The sequence below is a fragment of the Felis catus genome, chromosome D1, assembly GCF_018350175.1.
Source record: "Felis catus isolate Fca126 chromosome D1, F.catus_Fca126_mat1.0, whole genome shotgun sequence".
NCBI lineage: Eukaryota > Metazoa > Chordata > Mammalia > Carnivora > Felidae > Felis > Felis catus.
The window spans coordinates 72,240,118-72,258,923 of record NC_058377.1 but is presented as its reverse complement, the minus strand read 5'-3'; the positions used below and the strand labels follow the sequence as shown (position 1 = coordinate 72,258,923).

At 36.9% G+C, this 18,806-nt stretch overlaps 1 protein-coding gene across 35 annotated transcripts in view; it reads left to right on the top strand.

Moving 5' to 3' along the window:
* The window catches only part of SOX6 (SRY-box transcription factor 6), a 695,707-nt gene that overhangs the window by 656,163 nt on the left and 20,738 nt on the right, over positions 1 to 18,806 (top strand). For 31 of the 35 annotated variants that reach the window (XM_045039006.1, XM_045039005.1, XM_045039007.1 and 28 more), the window contains one exon: positions 18,368 to 18,601. In XM_045039006.1, coding sequence (XP_044894941.1) covers positions 18,368 to 18,601 — 234 coding nt within the window. The remainder of the gene's footprint in view (positions 1 to 18,367; positions 18,602 to 18,806) is intronic. The other 4 variants (XM_019812124.3, XM_019812119.3, XM_019812118.3 and 1 more) reach the window with 1 other exon arrangement.

Here is an 18,806-nt window from a genome sequence, read left to right as displayed (position 1 = left end):
TCAGTAGCCCGGGAGGCCCAAGGCCTGATGAGGAGTGAGTAACAGCCACAGGCTGGGAGATAAGCAGAGTTCACAAAGCCCTTGGCTCTGGACTAACTCTGTTGTATGAGTATCACAAAAATGTATTTTACTGTGGATATAAACAGTTTTAGAGGATCCTGTGCACCAGTTTATATCAGCACTATATATAAAGTACCGCTCTCTTAAACAAGCAAATAAACTTCTCTTAAAGAAATATATTTGCTGTGTCTTAAAAGCTCCCAAATAACTTTTAATGTTGGTGGAAAACAATTTCCATTGAACTCTCCAAGTGATGGATAGTCCTGATGGGGCAAGAGAGTGAAATGTCAAGATTCTTGTATAACTCCATCCCCTAATACTTCATAAAGGGAACTCAACCTGCTTCTCAGAGTTGCTTAAGCTAGAAAGCCCAAAGAGCTAGTCTTCCTTTACTGAGGAACCTAGCTCTGGCCAGTAGCTGGTTTCTCACTGGCCTGGCTTCTTCTCTAAAGAAGTGTCGATGGCAATATATATATATATAACCAACGCCACTGCCATCACCACCACCACCACACGCACACACACTCACACACACACACACACACACACACACACACACACACACACACAGTCTACTTTTCTGATTGAATATCATCCACCCTAGTCAAGAAATGCTTGTCTATGCTATTACTGAATCACACAGAAGGACTTCCCCAACTTGTCTCAGAAACTGGGCCACAAAAGATTAACAACATCTTCCATGAAAATTAGACCCCAGATAAGAGCAGCCAGCATATGGTCCCAGTGGGACTGCAAAATCAGTCCATGCTTCCTCAGTATTATGTATGTCTACTTCACATATATTAGAGTAAACCCTGGCTGATAGAGGTCTCTCTGTCATGTTTGGACTGACTATGTAGCCCTTCGGATGTGGACCTTGTCTGGTTACCTGTCCCAGAATCATCTTCTCTTGGCAGCAAGAGACATTTGACTTGCTGTCTACAGGCTATTGAATTCAGCCCAACATTAAGCTGGTGGAATTTAAAGAGCACCAGGCCAATTTGGAATACTTTTTAAACTCTTTCTGCCAAACTTCCCCCCACCCCACCCCCCAATTGGTCCTTTCCTTTTTTTCAAGTTCTGATAATTGTGCTTATAATTTATTTCAAAAAGTTGATAACCACCTAGCTAGCTCTTTCTCATTTTCTCTTATTGACTTCTTAGCTTTTTTCTTTAAGATATTTTTATTTTTGCATATATCCTTCTTTCATATTCGTTGTCTCATTTTACTCTGCTTGTCTAACACTGTTTGCTTGTGCCCACTACCTATCATTTCGTACTCTTTAGCAATAGTTCTTTGTAGACTGAATTGCCAGTACCAATAGCCAGGCCTTTCTAAGCAGGATCTGCCCATGTTCGGGGGCCCCCAATCTTCCATTTTACCTTCATGTTTAAGTTATAATTTGTTGATTACCTCTTATGTGTACAGCACATATGGGCATGGAGTGAAGGATTTCTTAAAAGATGGACTTCACTCTATTGTCCAAGAGCTAGTAATGTGGTTGGGATTATAATACTAGCACACACAGAAAGCAAAGCAACCTAAGGTGTTACATGTTCAAGTGCATCATTAGAGAAACAGAAAAATAAAAGTGCTATTTAGAGGAGGAAGCTACAGTGCTTTGTGAAAAACAGTGATTGTTGGAGTCCTGACAGAAATATAGGTAGAGATAAGCCCAGGTTTGGATGAGCAAAGAGAAGGGGAAGAACTTTCAGTTGAGGGAATAATCCAAGCAGATGCAGGAACAGTAAAGCATACAGATATTCATAACAAAGTTCCAGAAGGGAAGAATGACCTTCCTCACCCTTGTGTTCCCTACCAAGCCCAGCAAAAGTCGTGCATATATTCATACTCAGTAAATACTTATGGAATTGAGCAGGTTATAGAAATACCTGGGTTCCATATTGTGAATGGCCTTGAGTGCCAGGCTCAAGAATTTGAACTTTGCTACCAAATAAACAGCCATTAACCTTTAATTGTTCAAGATTGACTTAGACTACAGAAGTTAAAAATAATGGAAAAGCAGCAGTTCATTTAGTCTGGGGAATCTGTTAATCTCTTTATTCTTGTGTTTTGTTTAATATCGTTTCTGGGCGGATGTTCAATGGGCATCTTTTCATATAACATCATCAGAGAGCTGAGTATGTGTTGGGAGGGTTTTCATTCAAGTCATATTAAAAACACTTCTTTTCTTCCTGGGTATATTACTCATTAAAGTATGATTTCACTTAGTCTGATGGGACTGATGGATGTCTAACAGATTGTTCTCTCTTGTACTTACTAGTGGAGAGGGTTTTTTTCAGTTGTTTTTGTTCAATGAATACTTATCCGTAGACATGATGCCCCATATTGGGTCTTGGTACCAGAGGGGAGCAAGTGTGTAAGAATCCATTGACATTTGCATTATACTGTAGACTGTTAAATTTAGGAGTAGGCTGTAAAGAAGTAACTCCGAACTAAAACTTAATATCCCAAGTCTCAGCCCCAGAGATAATTTCATAAGCAATGTATTCAACCATTTTAAATTTATACTAAAAATACAAATTGCAGTTTACTGGTTTGCATATATATTTCATGGGAGAGAAATCATTTTGTGCTGCTTCAATATAAGCTCACTTTTCACTGGGAAGGCCAATCATACCTGAGGACAAAATGGAAAAGTCTACTCCATGTTGCAGACTTACAGAACTACTAGTAGAGGAAAAAGAAAAACAATTGTCAAATGTCCCTGAAACTACCTTGCCCTTCATTTATTACAGTATCTCGATCAAGAATCCTAATCCTTTGTTATTCCGATGAGTCCTTTATAAAAAGCTGATCCATAAATTCTGGCTAAGACTGAGCAGCATAGTCAGGTTATAGTTTCCACATGTGGGAACTGGGGGATATGAGATGGTCTTTTGAGGTTAGGTCCTATGCATATTCAGTACATTTTAGCTTTTTATCATAGAGACTGTTTTAAATATTTTTAACTTTGGGGCAGAGGACACTCCATTAGGTAGTAAATTACACTCCCCAGCTAACTTGTGGGTCGTTTTATAACTACTCTGAAGGACAGGACTATGTAGTATAGGACACATCACTCAGGTATGGGGAAAGACTGGAAAGGGAACAAATATGAGTTGAAAGCACTTGATATGTCCTAGGTACTGGAATAGACTCTATTACTTCTCTCTTGCCATTATTACTGCTACTATTTCTACGGGCGACTACTGTTTAGTGAGTGGTTCCTGGGATCCAGTCACTGAGCTAAGAAATTTTACATTCCCATTTAATCTTTACAAGGATCCTGCCAAGTAGAAATGATTAACTCTCTTTTGTAAGGAGACGAGATTACCATTTTAGAGAAAGGAAATAATTTTCCCAACTTAGGGAAGATCAAATATAGAGTTAAAACCCAGATCTAAGCCACACTGACTCCCATTTTTCTGCAAGATGAGCTGATTGAGTTGGTTGCTTTTGTTGGAGTAGCTTTTCCATTAAAAAGAAGAAAAAAAAAGAGAACTAGAAACTTTTATTTAAGCTTATTTATTTATTCTGAAAAGGAGAGAGAAAAAGAGTACAGGGGAGGGGCAGAGAAAAGAAGAGAGAGAGAGAATCCCAAGCAGGCTTTGCACTGTCGCACAGAACCTGACACCGGGCTTGAACCCATGAACTGTGAGATCATGACCCAAGCTGAGACCGAGAGTCAGATGCTTAACCAACTGAGCCACCCAGGCACCCCAAGAAATAGAAACTTTTGAAAGTTTTTTAAATCTTTCAAACCATACACATATTAAGTATCTTTCAAATACTTTCACCAGATTCTCGGGGCAAAGAAGTTTTGGCAGATTATGGAAATGAGTTGAGTGGCCAAAATCCTTCTAATATGATTTCCATACAATAACCTAATAAAAAATTTAGTTACTACTGCACCCAGTATCTGCATCTCTCATTCTAATAAAAGGAAAATTCCCTGAAACAAATGAAATGGAGAAGAGAAACCAATTAAATGAATTTTGTGAAGTTTTAAAAGCCAAGTCTAGATGCTATTGAAGCAATTCAGTTGACCGTTTTAGACATTTCTTCTGATGGCAAGTGTGAAACTTAAGAGATAGTTGCATCTGAGTTTCTTGTGATATTTGCCAGTTACTAACTGTGAGACCTCGACAACTTAACCTCTGTAAATCTCAGTTTCCTCATGTGGAATAAGGAATGTGAATTAGATGATCTTTAATATCCTTTTCGTGTTAAAATTCTCTGATTCTATGAGCATGTTTCATCTATTTCCTAATGACTCTGCTATCTAGGGAAGCTCCCATCATAGGTCTGTTTGAATACCTGCTTCAGTTGTATGTATTTATGCACACCCTACAATGTTAGAATAGCTTTCAAATTTAATATTTCCAAAAAAACTCATCCTTTCAAGATTACCCAGGAAGTGAGGAAGCTGGGATTTCAGGACTGTATAACAGGGCAAGTCAATAAAAGAACTAAGATCGGAACCAATGGTCTCTGAGTCCCAAACAACTATGGGTATATTTTCCCTCCAAAGCCTTATTATTTTACAGATGCTCAAGTAAGGCAAGGTATTTTACAGAATATAAGAAATAAAATAGGATTTATACAAAATCCAATTTCAGAAATTATCAGTTTCTAATGCAACAGGCAGCCATCTGAGTCTCACTCTAAAATTTTCACAGTTGAAGATGTCTACTTCTCTCCATTGTGACATTTGAGTACTTACCATATGCCCACTTGTGTACCAGACCTTGGGGAAGCATCCCTGCCCCTTTTGGGGTGCACAGTCTTGTGAAGAAGGTGGGCACACACAATTGATAATTTGGGTAAAACATGGTAAATGTTAAAATAAAGGTATGCATAGGATGCCATGGGAGCCTAAAAAACTTAGCCCAAACTGATACACTAGGAAGGACTGCCTAGAGATCATCCCTGTCCTGAGTCGAAGAATAAGTGATTTTAAAGGTGGACAGAAAATTCTAGGAAAAGAAAAGACTGAATGCTTAGTATGAAACAACATGGGGTATGGATAACTAAAAGTAGTTCAGTATTATAAATCAAACAAAGTTTTAAGTGGAGAAGCCAGAGATGGGACTGGAGACATAGGTAGAGGACCAGGTCAGGGAGAGCCTAGGACTTCATCTTTTGGGCATCGGGGAACCATTGAAAACTTTTACATATAGAGTAGTCTGGTCAGAATTGCATTTGTGATGGTATACTCTGGCTGAAATTAGGAAGAAGTATGTAAGTAGGGACTGGAGACTCCAATCTGGAAGTAAGCACATCAGTTAGAAGGCTAGTATTTATAACAGTCCAGCAGAGACAGTGAGGCCAAGGCAATCGATGAGTAATAAGGATGGAAACAAGAGGATGGATTTAGTAGTATCTTTGTTAACTAATTCTGAGATTTGCTTCATCTTGGTTTGTGCTCCTTAATTTCATGTAGAGTCTATGGTAGTATATTGAGTTGGATGAAGCCAGAAGCCGCTGAGCAACATGAATTATTTAGTCTACCAGCTTTTTACCAGCTTCTGTATTCTCCAAGGGAATCTACTTGAATCTGAGCCTGGTGCTCCTGAAAACTTAGGAAGCCAGAACCTATTATTGTCTTATTTCATCCACAGTGGTCTCTGGTTCAGACTTAAATGATGTCTTTTTGCCTGGGCTCAACAGCTTGTAAGCTGTCCTCCTGTGCATACAAATAGCAAACAGATAATAAGTAGAATATTTGATGTTCTTTGCTACTTTCAAGTCATTAAAAAGAAAGAATCACATAAGTTATCCCAGTTGCCCTTGAATCCTACAGTTGAAACAAGATAAAGGGCTCTGTTTAGCTATCTGTGTAAAGCAAATATAACTTGAGAATTAAAAAAAAAAAAAAAAACAAAAAGTAAACATGGGCACCAAACTGAAAGCAAGAGACTCTTGAAAATACAGACTGGTATATCACTGGTTAGAATTTCCTTCATTTTGCAAAGCCACGAGCCACATGCATCAGCTCACCACAAAGTCATTAAGCCTTTTTAAGCTCAGATGAAAAACATTAACAAATACCACAAAAGGCTTTAGTATAGCCCCTTTGTTCATTCACATATGGCACTTTATAACTCCTGCGCCACTCTGGTCGTGTGTTTGTTTAAGCTGCCTCCATCAGGCTGGTCCTGAAAGAACAAAAGACATCTTGAGCAATCCTAAGCAGGAAATGGGCTAATCTAAACATGGTTTGTGACACTTTAAGTAGAATAGAAAGGGGAGGGATTGATTAGTCATTAATGTCCAATTGGCTCCATATGGATGTTGCAATAATAAAGCCTTTTTTCAGAGCAGTAGCAGAGTTATTGAATTAGAGGTTTATGTTTCCTCAGAGCTGACCTTAGGGAATTCCCTTTTGGTTCTTCTTGTTGATCTTTTAAAGAGAATGGAGTTTCCAATAGGGAAAAAATAGAAGCCTTCTCCACAATAACACGTGCTCATAATCCCGCAACTAAGGAATGTATTAATACAGCATCATTTTAATTCCTGCTATAATTTCAGTCCTTCGTACTTTCTTTGCATCTTTGATGGGGCAGTATTTCAGAGACCAATTAGACAGTGGCATGAACTTCATAACTGGTAATGGACTCCTCTAACGTGCTTAGCTGTGGCAGAGAAATGGCATCCTTACAGGGGGAAAATAATGTTCCTGCCAGGGAATGGTGGGCTTTGACGTTCAGTTATTTCAGATCACTGAAATAATCAGTGACTGGGGTAGCTTTCGGGTAGGGGAAGTGAACTCGACTGAAAGTCAGACGGCCTAAGTTCTAGATCTGGCTCCACTCCTTATTAGCAGTATATCGTTAACTGGTTATTACAGAGGAAGGTAGCACAACCTCTCTGAGCCTTGGTTTGCTCATCTGTCAAGTGAGGCAAATATATCTACCCTCCTATCGATTTCAAAGCATTGTGAGGAGAATTCAGATAATGTATTTACTGAAAGCACTTTGTAAATATTATTGTATGTAAAACTACTTAAAACACATGGTATGTCTGTCCTGGAAACTGACCTCCAGTTTAGTCTAGTGAAATGTCTGTTGCCCAAATTCCCAATGGAATTTTTTCATTATGTGTATACTATTCCTATCTGTCTATCTATCTATCTATCTATCTATCTATCCATTTGTCATCTATCTATCATCTACTTATCTATCTAGTTTATTCAGTGAATTACTTGCTATAAAGTTTAATAGTTGAACTTTAGATTCAACTTAAGTAAGGTAGTTGTTTTTAGTGGGATTAAGGAACTTTAAGATGAAATCAAGGAAATGAAAATTTACCTATGGACTTCCCCCACATTGAACAAATGAAGAATTAACACCTTAATCAAAGTACCACAGGTAATTTATCTTTTGTTCTTGTGCCACTGGTTCCTATTTTTATACCAGGCTCTAGCTCAGAAGACCTACGCATCCATATTTTGTATTTGCCTTCTTCAAATCATGGCACCCATCAATAGGTTTCTTTGCTAACCTATCCAGCTAATCTTGTATAAAAGACACAAAGAACAAACCATAGTCTTTACCCCTGGCATCCCTTCTCAGAAGATGAACACATCACCCTAATGATTAAGACTCTTGTTCAGCCATGGAATGTATTTTCCTGCCAAGTAAACCACTAGGATAGTAAAATTGTTTTGTGTTTTATTTTGTTGTGTTTTTGTAAGAAGAAATCAAATTTGAATTCCAAGCAGCCTTCATATGATGAAAGTAAATTCACTTTCTGGCAATAAGCAGGAATGTGAAGTTAGCGGAACTTCCATAATCATAGACAGACAGTTGTCAGCCATTCCTACAGCACAGTGAGTTGGATTTCTACAATAGTAAGATCTGATGGGATAAACATGATGAAATTAATACCCTCCATCTTTCCTAATTTTTCAAGCCCCCTTCTAAAATTCCTTCATCTTCTATATTTTTGTTTCTGATGCACTCATTACCATTATTTCTATTAACCCAAATAAGGGACTATTAACTGTATCATGTAACTCTTTCCAGAATCCCACATGTGAAAATCAACTATTCTGTTGATAGACTGAAGTAGCCTAAAATACTGTGATTATCAAGCAACCCAATGGTATATATTTATGTTGCTTTTTACCAAGATGCTTTTTGCCCTACTGAATATATATACATATATACATATATATTTATCATCATTATCATCATCATTATTTTAGTCAATGAGACCAACTTTTTGAGTTCACAATGGCCAGAGTATGCTAGGTCCACAGAGGGGAAAAAAAACCTTCAGGGAAAATCACTTTTGTTTCTCTGGTTTTCTACTTTATTTTGGTTCTTTGTTTTTGCTTTTTTAAAAAACTAAGTGTTAAAACAATTTTATTTTGAATAATGTCCCTTTGCATGAAAATACTACAATTTGTCCATTCTCCAGTTATTTTCATTATGTGGTTATTATGAATAAAACTGCTATGATATTCTTGCATAAATCTATTTCTGGACAAAGTTTTTATTTGTTTTGGGTAAGTACCTACGAGTGGAAATCCTGAGTCACTGGTAAGTATATATTTTACCTTATAAGAAACTGCCAAGCCATTTCCAAAATGGTTACACCATTTGACACATTCACCACCAATATATTAAGAGTTCCAGTTGCTCCATATTCTTGCCAATGTTTAGTGTTGTAAGCCATTCCAGTGTGTAAGTGTGTAGAAAGCGGTATCCACTGTGACTTTCATTTGTATTTTCCTGATGACTAATGATATGGAATACCTTCTCATGTGTTCATTGTTATCAAAAGATAACTATATCTTTTATAAAGTGTTCATGTCTTTTGCCATTTTTTAAATTAGATTGGTATTTTTCTGTAGTTCTTCATCTATTCTTGATATAAGTTCTTGTCAGATATGTGTATTCTGAATATTTCTTCCCAGTCTGGGCTTTGACATTTCATTTTTTAACAATGACTTGTGATGAGCAGAGTCTTAATTTGGTAAAGTTAATCTTATCATTTTTCTTATATATATAGTGCCTTATATGCTGTATCTAAGAATCTTTGCTTATTTCAATGTTACCAAAATATTCTGTTATGTATTCATTGAGTTTTTGCTTTTGGTTTGTTATGATTCATCTCAAATTAATTGTTGAGAGTAGTATGTGATAAGAGGTCAAGGCTCACTTTTTTCCACATATTTATCCACTTGTTTTAGTACTACTTGTTGAAAAGACTATCATTTCCCACTTTAACAGCCCAAGTCTTTATTGAAAATTGACCATATATGTGAAGGTTTAATTCTGGACTCTCAAATTCTGTTCTAGTGGTCGATTTGCCTATGTCATGCTGTCTTTTTAAGTCTAGGGTTTTTTGTTTTTTTTTTTTTTTTTACAAATGTTACAAAGTATTTGTACTGTAAATCTTGAAATTGAGTAGTGTGAATCCTCCAACTTTTTCAAGTTTGTTTTGGCTGTTCTTACTGCTTTATTTTTTATGTAAATTTTAAAATCAAGTTGTCAATTTCTAAAAGAAATTGTCTTTCAGAGATTTTTTTATTGAGGATGGGTTGAATACGTAGATAAATTTGGAAAGAATTAATATCTTAACAATTTGGACTCTTTTGATCTACGAACATGGTGTATTCCTCCATTTATTTAGGTCTTCTTTAACTCAAAAATGTATTATTTTTAGTGTAGAGGTCTTGCATACGTTTTTGGTTCTATCTATTTGTGTTTTATTTTCTGATGCTATTATGAATGAAAACCTAAAAAAATTATTTTCTAGTTGTCTGCTGCTAGTATATAGGAATACAATTGATTTCTGTACTTTTATATTGTATAATGCAGTATTGCTAAATTCACTTACTAGTTTTAGTAATTATCTTGCAGGTTCCTTAGGATTTTCTATGTAAACAATTATATTATCTATGAATATAAATAGCATTACGTATTCTTTTCCAGTTTGATGCTTTCTATTTCTTTACCTGCAGAAGTGTGTTGATAAGCGATGGTAAGAGTAGACATCCCTTGCCTTGTTCTTCACTCTTAGGGGAATAAGTATGATGTCCTACAGGTTCTTTTTAAATGCCCCTTATCACACTGAGGAGGTTCTCTTCTATTACTAGTTTCCTGTGAGCTTTTAACATGAGTGGGTATTGAATTTTGTTAAAACCAGTTTCTGAATCTATTGTGATGATCATGTTTTTTCCCTTTGTTTTGTTATATAGTGAATTACATTGCCTGATTTCACAAGTTAAATTAATGTTATATTCCTGAGATAAATTCTACTTAATCATGATTTATTATCTCTTTTACATATTGCTGGATTTAATTTGCTAATATTTTCTTAAGAATTTTTGCATGTATGTTCAAATCTTTGTCAGGGTATGATGCCACCTCATAAAATAAATTTGGGGCCACTCTTTCCAACTCTACTTATCCTATTTTGTATAAAGTTATTTTAATTTTTAAGTGTTTGAAAGAGTTAGCAGTGAAACCATTTGGGACTGAATTTTTCTTCATGAGAAGGTTGTTGGTTATAAATATAGTTTCTTTATTAGCTATACTAGTATTTAGGTTTTCTATTTGTTCTTGAGTAAATTTTAGTAGTGTGTGTCTTTCAAGAAATTTATTCATTTTATCTGTTTTTAAGTTTATGGGAATTAAGTTATTTACAACAGTCTTTTATTATTCTCTTAATGTGAGTAATGTCTATAGTAAAACTCCCTCTTTCAATCCAAATACTGGTATTTTTGTTTTCTCTCTTCGTTGATCGTCTTACTAGGGGTTTATCAATTTTATTTATCTTTTTGAATGATTAATCCTTGGCTTTGTAAATTGTCTTTATTGTATCTGTTTTGTATTTCATTGATTTCAACTCTATCCATGCTGAATCTGTGATTTTACTTGAATTATTTAACTTGTTTATATTTAAGGTCATTATTGAATTTGATGGGCTTAAGTCTTACAATTTGCTATTTTTTATTCTGTTTTTGTTATTATTGTTATTATTATTATTATTATTATTATTATTACAGTTTTATTTCTCTAGAGCAGTAAGATTCACAGTAAATTTGAGGGAAAGATACAGGGATTGCCCTTTCCCCCACACATGCACGGCCTTTCCTGTTGTCAACATACCCCACCAGAGTGGTACATTTGTTGCAATGGATGAACCTATCTTGACATATCATAATGACCCAAAGTTCATAGTTTACCTTAGTGTTTACTCTAAGTATTGTACATTCTATGGATTTGGACAAATGTATAGTAACACATATCCATCATTAGGAATCATACAGAGTATTTTCGCCGTGCTAAAAATCCTCTGTGTCTTGTCTGTTCATCACTCCTTCCCTGACCCATGGCAACCACTGATCATTTTACTGTCTCCTTTTCAGTCCTTTTTCAGTCTTCCATTTGAATTATTCTACTGGCATGTTACCTATACCTTTTTGTATCTTGTTTGCTTGTTGTTTCTAGTGATTTACTATGAATCTTTGAGTCTTCTTACAGCTAAAATTATACCACTTTTTGTAAAATAAACCGTTAACAACTTAATACCAGTTAGTACCTTATCCTTTGTGCTAATGTGCCATTGTTCTCATGTTTTACTTCTTATAAGTCCCACAGTACAGTGTTATATTTTATATTAAATAGTTCCTTGTCTTTTAAAAACAAATACAAAATCAGCTGTTTATTAATGAAATCCAGAGAGGAAACAAAGAGGGATTTTTTTGTTTTTGTTTTTTTAGTCACATTTATCATTGTTGATGCTCTTCCTTTCTTCATGAATATCTAAGTTTCTGTCAGAAATTATTTCTCTTCACCTTGAATGATTTTTTTGAATATCTCTTTTGGTATGAGTCTGCAAGTAATACATTTTTTCAGCTTTTATTTATCTGAAAATGTATTTCACATTTGTCTTTGGAGAATATGTTCTGAATTTGAGCCATCTCTGAGTTGATTTATTTAATTTCAGCATTCTAGCCTTCATTGTTTCTTATGAATAATTAGTGATTATTTATATTATTACTTTGTATGTAATGTGCCCTGTTTCTCTGAAATTTTCCCTTTGTCTTTGGTTTTCAGCAGTTTGACTAGTGTCTAGGTATGGTTTTCTTTGTATTTATTATAACTGCATTTACCTGAATATCTTGAACCTGTAAGTTGATGATTCTCACCAAATTCAGATAATTTTCAACCAGTGTTTCTTCAGATATTTTTCAGTCATGATTCTCTCTCTCTTCTACCTGGAACTTCAGTTACACATATTCTAGGACTCTTAGTGTTGTTCCACATATTGCTGAATCTCTGTTTATGTTTTTAGCTTTTTTATTCTTTTTGATTTTGAGACTAAATAATTTCTTTTGATTTTTTTTCTTTTTTTTTTTAATGTTTGTTTATTTTTGAGAGAGATAGAGACAGAATGTGAGCAGGGGATAGGCAGAGAGGGAGGGAGACACAGAATCCAAAGCAGGCTCCAGGCTCTGAGCTGTCAGCTCAGAGCCCAACGTGGGGCTCAAACTCACAAACTGCGAGATCATGACCTGAGCTGAAATTGGAAGCTTAACCGACTGAGCCACCCAGGCACTCCTCTTTTGTTGTATTTTCAACTTCACTGACCCTTTATCTGCACTCCAAACTTCTGTGAAATCCAATCAGTGAATTTTCATCTCAAATATATTTTGCAGTTCTAGAATTTCCATTTCTCTTTCAAGTTTCATTTCCCTGCTGAAGCATCCCCTGACCCTGTCTATGTATTCATTATGACAATCTTTTCTTTTAAGTTCTCAAACATATTTATAATGGTTACTTTAAAGCTCTTGTTTGTTAATTACACTATGTGAGTCATCTCAGTTTCTCCTTCTGTTGAGGTTTTATTTGTTTGTTCTGTTTTGTTTGGTTGTTATTATCTCTGGGTCATATTTTAGTGGATTTTTTTTGTACAACTAGTAATCTTTTACTGTATATTGCATATTGCAGATTATAAATTATAGGTTTATTATCAGTTCATTAGTAATCATTGAGACTTATTGAGAATTATTCAGAGGTAATTTCTCATTTGATTTCCATTTTGATGTCTTCTTGAATATATTTGTTCATGTCACTACCCCCACTTAAAAACTTTGAAGACTTCTTCACTTGGCATTCAAGGTACCTAGAAATCTGTCCTCCACTTCTCTAATTTCATCTTTTGGTGCTCCCCTATTTTCTTCTATAAGCCCAAGCCAGAGTCAGCTTCTTTTTATTCCCTAAAACTCTACCACCATTTTGCCGTATCTCTGTGTCTTTATTCACACAGATTCTCCAGCCTAGAATACTTTCGCACCCATACCTGCTGGTAAATTTTTCCTCTTCCTTTAAGATGCTGCTCAAGCACCGCTGCATCTCTGAAGCCTCCCTGATATTCATCTCTGTTCCTTCTAACAACATTAATAGCCCCTCTCCTCTGCTTTCATAGTACTTTTAAATTACCTTTGTTGGCACTTATACTGTTTTGTAATTTTCTGTTTATGTGTCTATTTCCCTCACTGGACCAAATCCCTTTAAAAAAAGGCACATGTGTTATCATTCTTTGTATACCCAATCACAATGTTGGGTCTATCTGAAATTTGTCAGAAGTGTTTGCTGAATTAAGGCATAAATAAATGATTACTAGGCACATTATAGAATTAGCCAAAGTTCTTCTGTAGGGAAGAACACACATACCAAACACTTACCACTTACTCATTCACTCACATAACCCTTGGAATTTACCCAGGAAGCGGGCCTCTCTAGGATTAGTTCAGGACCATTGCCATAGGCTATGATGGTTACACTGGCCTTCTTTCCAGCCCACCTGGAAAAACTCAACTTTCTGTCTTCATTTTAAATCATTTAAATCACAGATTCCTAAGGAGGTCTTTGCCTTGGCAATTTCAGTTTTCTACCCATAGACTATCTTTCTTTGTCTAACTGAAAGTTTGCCTTTACTGAACTATGATATGGAGACAAAGGATGAATTAATCAAACCAAGCCCCCTGGGGAAGTTGAAGAGAGCAGGAATTCCTGGAGTACAGGGAACAGTTCTTTCCCGTGGTGCCTAGTGTGGTGTTATTGACCTCCTGGCCTTTCAGTACCTGTCATTTATGATTTCTATTGCTTTTAATTAAAGACACTTAGGTCGGCCTGAAAGTAGTAGTCTCTAGGTACATAGCTTTTGGTCTAGGCTTTCTCTAACTGCTTTTCATGAGGAGATGTATCATGAACATTGAACTCACAAATGATTCCTCTGCTCTTAAAAGTAAAAGGCACTCCATCATAGAATTGTGAGACATTCCCTAGGACCATTCTGGATTCTGACGGAGAGCACTGACTATTTATTTATTTATTTATTTATGTTTATTTATTTTTATGAGAGAGAGAGACAGAGTGCAAATGGGGGAGGGACAGAGAGAGGGAGACAGAATCTGAAGCAGGCTGCAGGCTCTGAGCTGTCAGCACAGAGCCAGACATGGGGCTCGAACTCATAAACTGGGAGGTCATGACCTGATCTGAAGTCAGACACCAAACAGACTGAGCCACCCAGGCACTGCTTATTTATTTATTTTTGAAGTTTGTTTGTTTGTTTGTTTACTGAGAGAGAGAGAGAGAGAGAGAGAGAGCGTGAGCGGCAGGGGAGGGGCAGAGAGAAAGGGAGAAAGAGAATCCTAAGCAGGCTCCACACAGCACAGAGCCTGACACAGGGCTCAATCTCACAAACTGTGAGATTGTGACCTGAGCCCAAATCAAGAGCTGATGCTTAACCAACTGAACCACCCAGGTGCCCTAGTATTGGCTCTTTTAGAATGAAGTGCTTTTCTTTTTTTTTTTTTTTTTAAGCTTGGTGTTATTTTCAAAAATGAATGAAGCAGTATGAAGTTACACTTGATATGTAGATTTTAATTATAACAGAAAGTGGATTTTAGGCTTCAAATGTTCAGACTAATAATAGCACACCTTTTGAAAACAATTCTATAGTATCCTATAGAATCTCCCTCATGTGTTTAAAAAGGTTTATATAATATACAATCTTCATTTTAAAATTTTGGACTTTATACACACATATCCAGTCATATGTATTTCTACTGCTGCCGCAATAACTCCCTAATCATTTTGTCTTATGAAGCAAAGTTTAGGTAAGTTAAGGAGCACTTTCTAAACATTCTTTTGGTTTTGTGCCCTCTTAATACTTTCTTAAAATCCTGACTCTGATCACATATCAGTCCAGTATAAAAGTGGTTTCAAACCTTGGTCTCCCTGGATAAGTCTCTACTCAAATCTTGGTTCATTGCTATAACATTCCTAATTTAGCTCATTCATCTCTATGTCCTCATTGATTTTTATTTGACTTTCCTTGGAAGAGAGGAGAGGAGGCAAGATAAAAGAGATGCATTTTCTATTTTCTATCTCTTAATTCACATTTTTATACTTTGTACTATGCTTGAATTTCTCAATTTATGGGAGCATTTATGGTGAGTCCTAGATATCTGCTCTGTAAATTAATTCAATGTCATGTAGACAACATGCACTATGGGAGAAAGGGGCAAGGTTGATGTAGGGTAGTTGGTGGGGTGAGACCTGAGCTCTGTTCCTTGAAAGGAGAATAGGAAGTGTTTGTTAAGACTGAGGTACAGAATGAGAGGGAGAGAGATTGGACATATGTATGGCATGTCTGAGAGAATCAACTGGTATGGAGTAGAGGATCTACTAAGAGCCGAGTCTGAAAGGCCACCATGATTTCCATCAGTCCATAGGAGAGTAAAACTTGCCATTCACAATGAAATACATCTTTTAAATGAACAAATAAATGGAAGCTGACTATTTGGTTTTGCTAGAGGTAGAGAGAAAGCTATGACGGTAAAAGCAAATCTCAAATGTTAATCACCTGTGGCATAGTAGTTACCTTAGAATACTATTGAAATGTTTTTGCCTCTGACATTCTCCACAAGCCTGTCTCCTTTTATGTGCATGCATGCAAGTATATAAATTGCTGAATCCATGTCAGTTGTAAAGTAATGGCACTGAGGGCATCATAAATTACCATGGTGATCCTCAGGAGAAGACACTGTCGTATCTGAATGAGTGTTTCACTTCCAGAGTAATGTATGCCTTCATCTGGCCCAGCAGTCAGCATATTGCCCTGTGTTGATGGATATTGTCAGCTGGAAGCTACACTACATTTCACTGCACAATAAACATGGCTGTCAAACCCATATAAAGTGAAATCAATTTATCCTGTATGGTCAGTGCATTTTAAATGAAATTAATGTACTGTGGGTATGGTGGCAAAAAGGTAGCAGATTAGTTATGCATCTTGGGATCCGAGACGTTTCATGTAAGGGATCATTCTGTCTAGTAGGCCTAAAAGAAGGGCTGTTTACAAAATATATTATTTTTGCATGGTCTTGGCAAAGTGGCCCCTCTGCCCTCTTTCATGTTTAGAAAAGAATTGATAATATTAGCCAGTCGGGGCCCCTTTATCCTGTCTTTTGTTTGCTATAAATGATGATCATATTTGTCAAATAATAGTGCACTTTAATGTTCTAATTTATTACTAGCTCTGACACAAACAAATTTCTACTTAATCAAGGTATCTAGAAATAGAGTAGAAGGGCTAGAGATTGATTGGGTCATGTTGTTCCTGTATAATCACTCCACTGAGCTGAAAGGCTTTACTTTTTTCAGAAAGTGGAAATGTTGGTTTTAATGTGTATTTTGCTTCTAAACTTTTGGGAGTTGGCTTTCCTGTTTATGCAGCAGAAAACCTGGCTGAGGCCATCAGTCGAACCACTTTATGTTTAACTATAGAAGTTTTCAATCTATAGGGGGATATGTCGTAGATGCCACATTGCAAAGCGTATATCAGTATGTGACACTAGCAGCGTTCTTGAAAACAAGCAAGAGCTGTGTCCATTCATTTATTCACTCATTTACTCATTCACTAATTTAACATATTTTACTAATTCAATCTCTATATGCCAAGTGCTTCACCAGAGCCTAGGGAGACAGCAGTTGAAGGAGAGCCAGTTCCTGCCTTATTGTCAAGGAACTTTCAATCTAGCATGTTACTAGCTAGAGTCATCTCTTCAGAAACTATAAAATATCAGAGGTTCAGATAGAGTTTCATAGGGGAATGTTAAAGGACTACCCTTAAACAGCAGACAACTGTATCAGGACCCTTGAAATAAATGCCTTTGAGTCTACTAGTTTGCATATAAGTTGAAAACCAATCTTTTACTTAATAAATATTTATTGAATATCTACAGTGTGGGAAATCCTGGGGATACAAGAATGAGTAAAACAGAAACACCAACTTTAGGGGTTTCATATTCCTTTGGATGGAGTGGAAAGATTAGAGAGAGATAGTCACATAAACAAGTAATTTCATGTAGCATAAAAGAAAAAGGAACGAACGTAGCCTGGGGAACGTCATTGTGAATGCTGTTCCAATGGCTTGAATTACCCTTCCCGTCTGCCTACCCCTATTCACGCGATAATTTTTATTCATCCTCCACAAGAGAGCTTATCCATCACCTTTCCTAAGAGGCATTTGCTGACTGTCTTGTCTGATGCCCTTCTGGTACCCTGTATACTGCAGTATTACAGCATTTATCACACACTATTATAACTGCCTGGGGCCCGTATCCCCTCTGATCTGTGCACTCCTTAAACGCAGAGATTGTTTTTATTTACCTTTGCATCCCTAACCGCTGCCATAATGCCTAACTCATAGTAATTGCTCAATTAATATTTTCTATTGAATTTACTAATTCATGAAGCACACCACACGTGACTGGGTCTTGAAGGATGAGTGGGACTTAGTGGGACCTAGTGAAGGAGTAGAAAGGGCTTCCAGGCAGCGAGAGGAGTGCCGGAGAGGGCATAATATTGTGAAAGAGAATTCTATTTGAGGTAAAGAGATAGTTTGAAGTGGCTGCGGTTTTTGGCAAATGAGGCTAAAATGATAGGTGAGAGCCTGCTTTTGAAGGGAAGACTCGCATCAGGAAAGGTTACCATAAAATAATGCCAGTCATTGCACAATCACCACCTGCAAGTGCCTGTAGTAAAAATGTACTAGGTGCATAAAACATACAAAATTAATTCTGCCCAGTGTGTCTTTGAGGCCTCCATCAGAAGGGCCTATAGAATTGTCATTTGAAACTGTCTTCTTCCAAGAGGTCACTTAAAACGAAGAGAAGGGCGTAGGGAAAACAGCTGAACCAGGCGGCAAGCTGTGTTACGTTACTCAGATAATAATGTTTGCACCCATCTTGTTCTTCCTGCCCTGACATTACAGGAAGTAAAGCAATGAATGGCTCTGCAGCTAAACTACAGCAGTATTATTGTTGGCCAACAGGAGGCGCCACTGTGGCTGAAGCACGAGTCTACAGGGATGCCCGCAGCCGGGCCAGCAGCGAGCCACACATCAAGCGACCAATGAATGCTTTCATGGTTTGGGCGAAGGATGAGAGGAGGAAAATCCTTCAGGCCTTCCCCGACATGCATAACTCCAACATTAGCAAAATCTTAGGTGAGTGCAGTCGCTGATGCTGACCTCCTACCCTGCGAGTGCCCCCCAGAGTGGAAAACAGGGGCATAACTTGACACCTAAGGGAGAGTGTGGTTTGCAGAGGTTAGATGTAGCTCAGCAAGCTGCCACGAGAGACTTCGTCACCATCTCTGTGTCCCCCACCCTTCAGTGTGGCATTTAGGTTTAGGGGTTATATATCCACGAG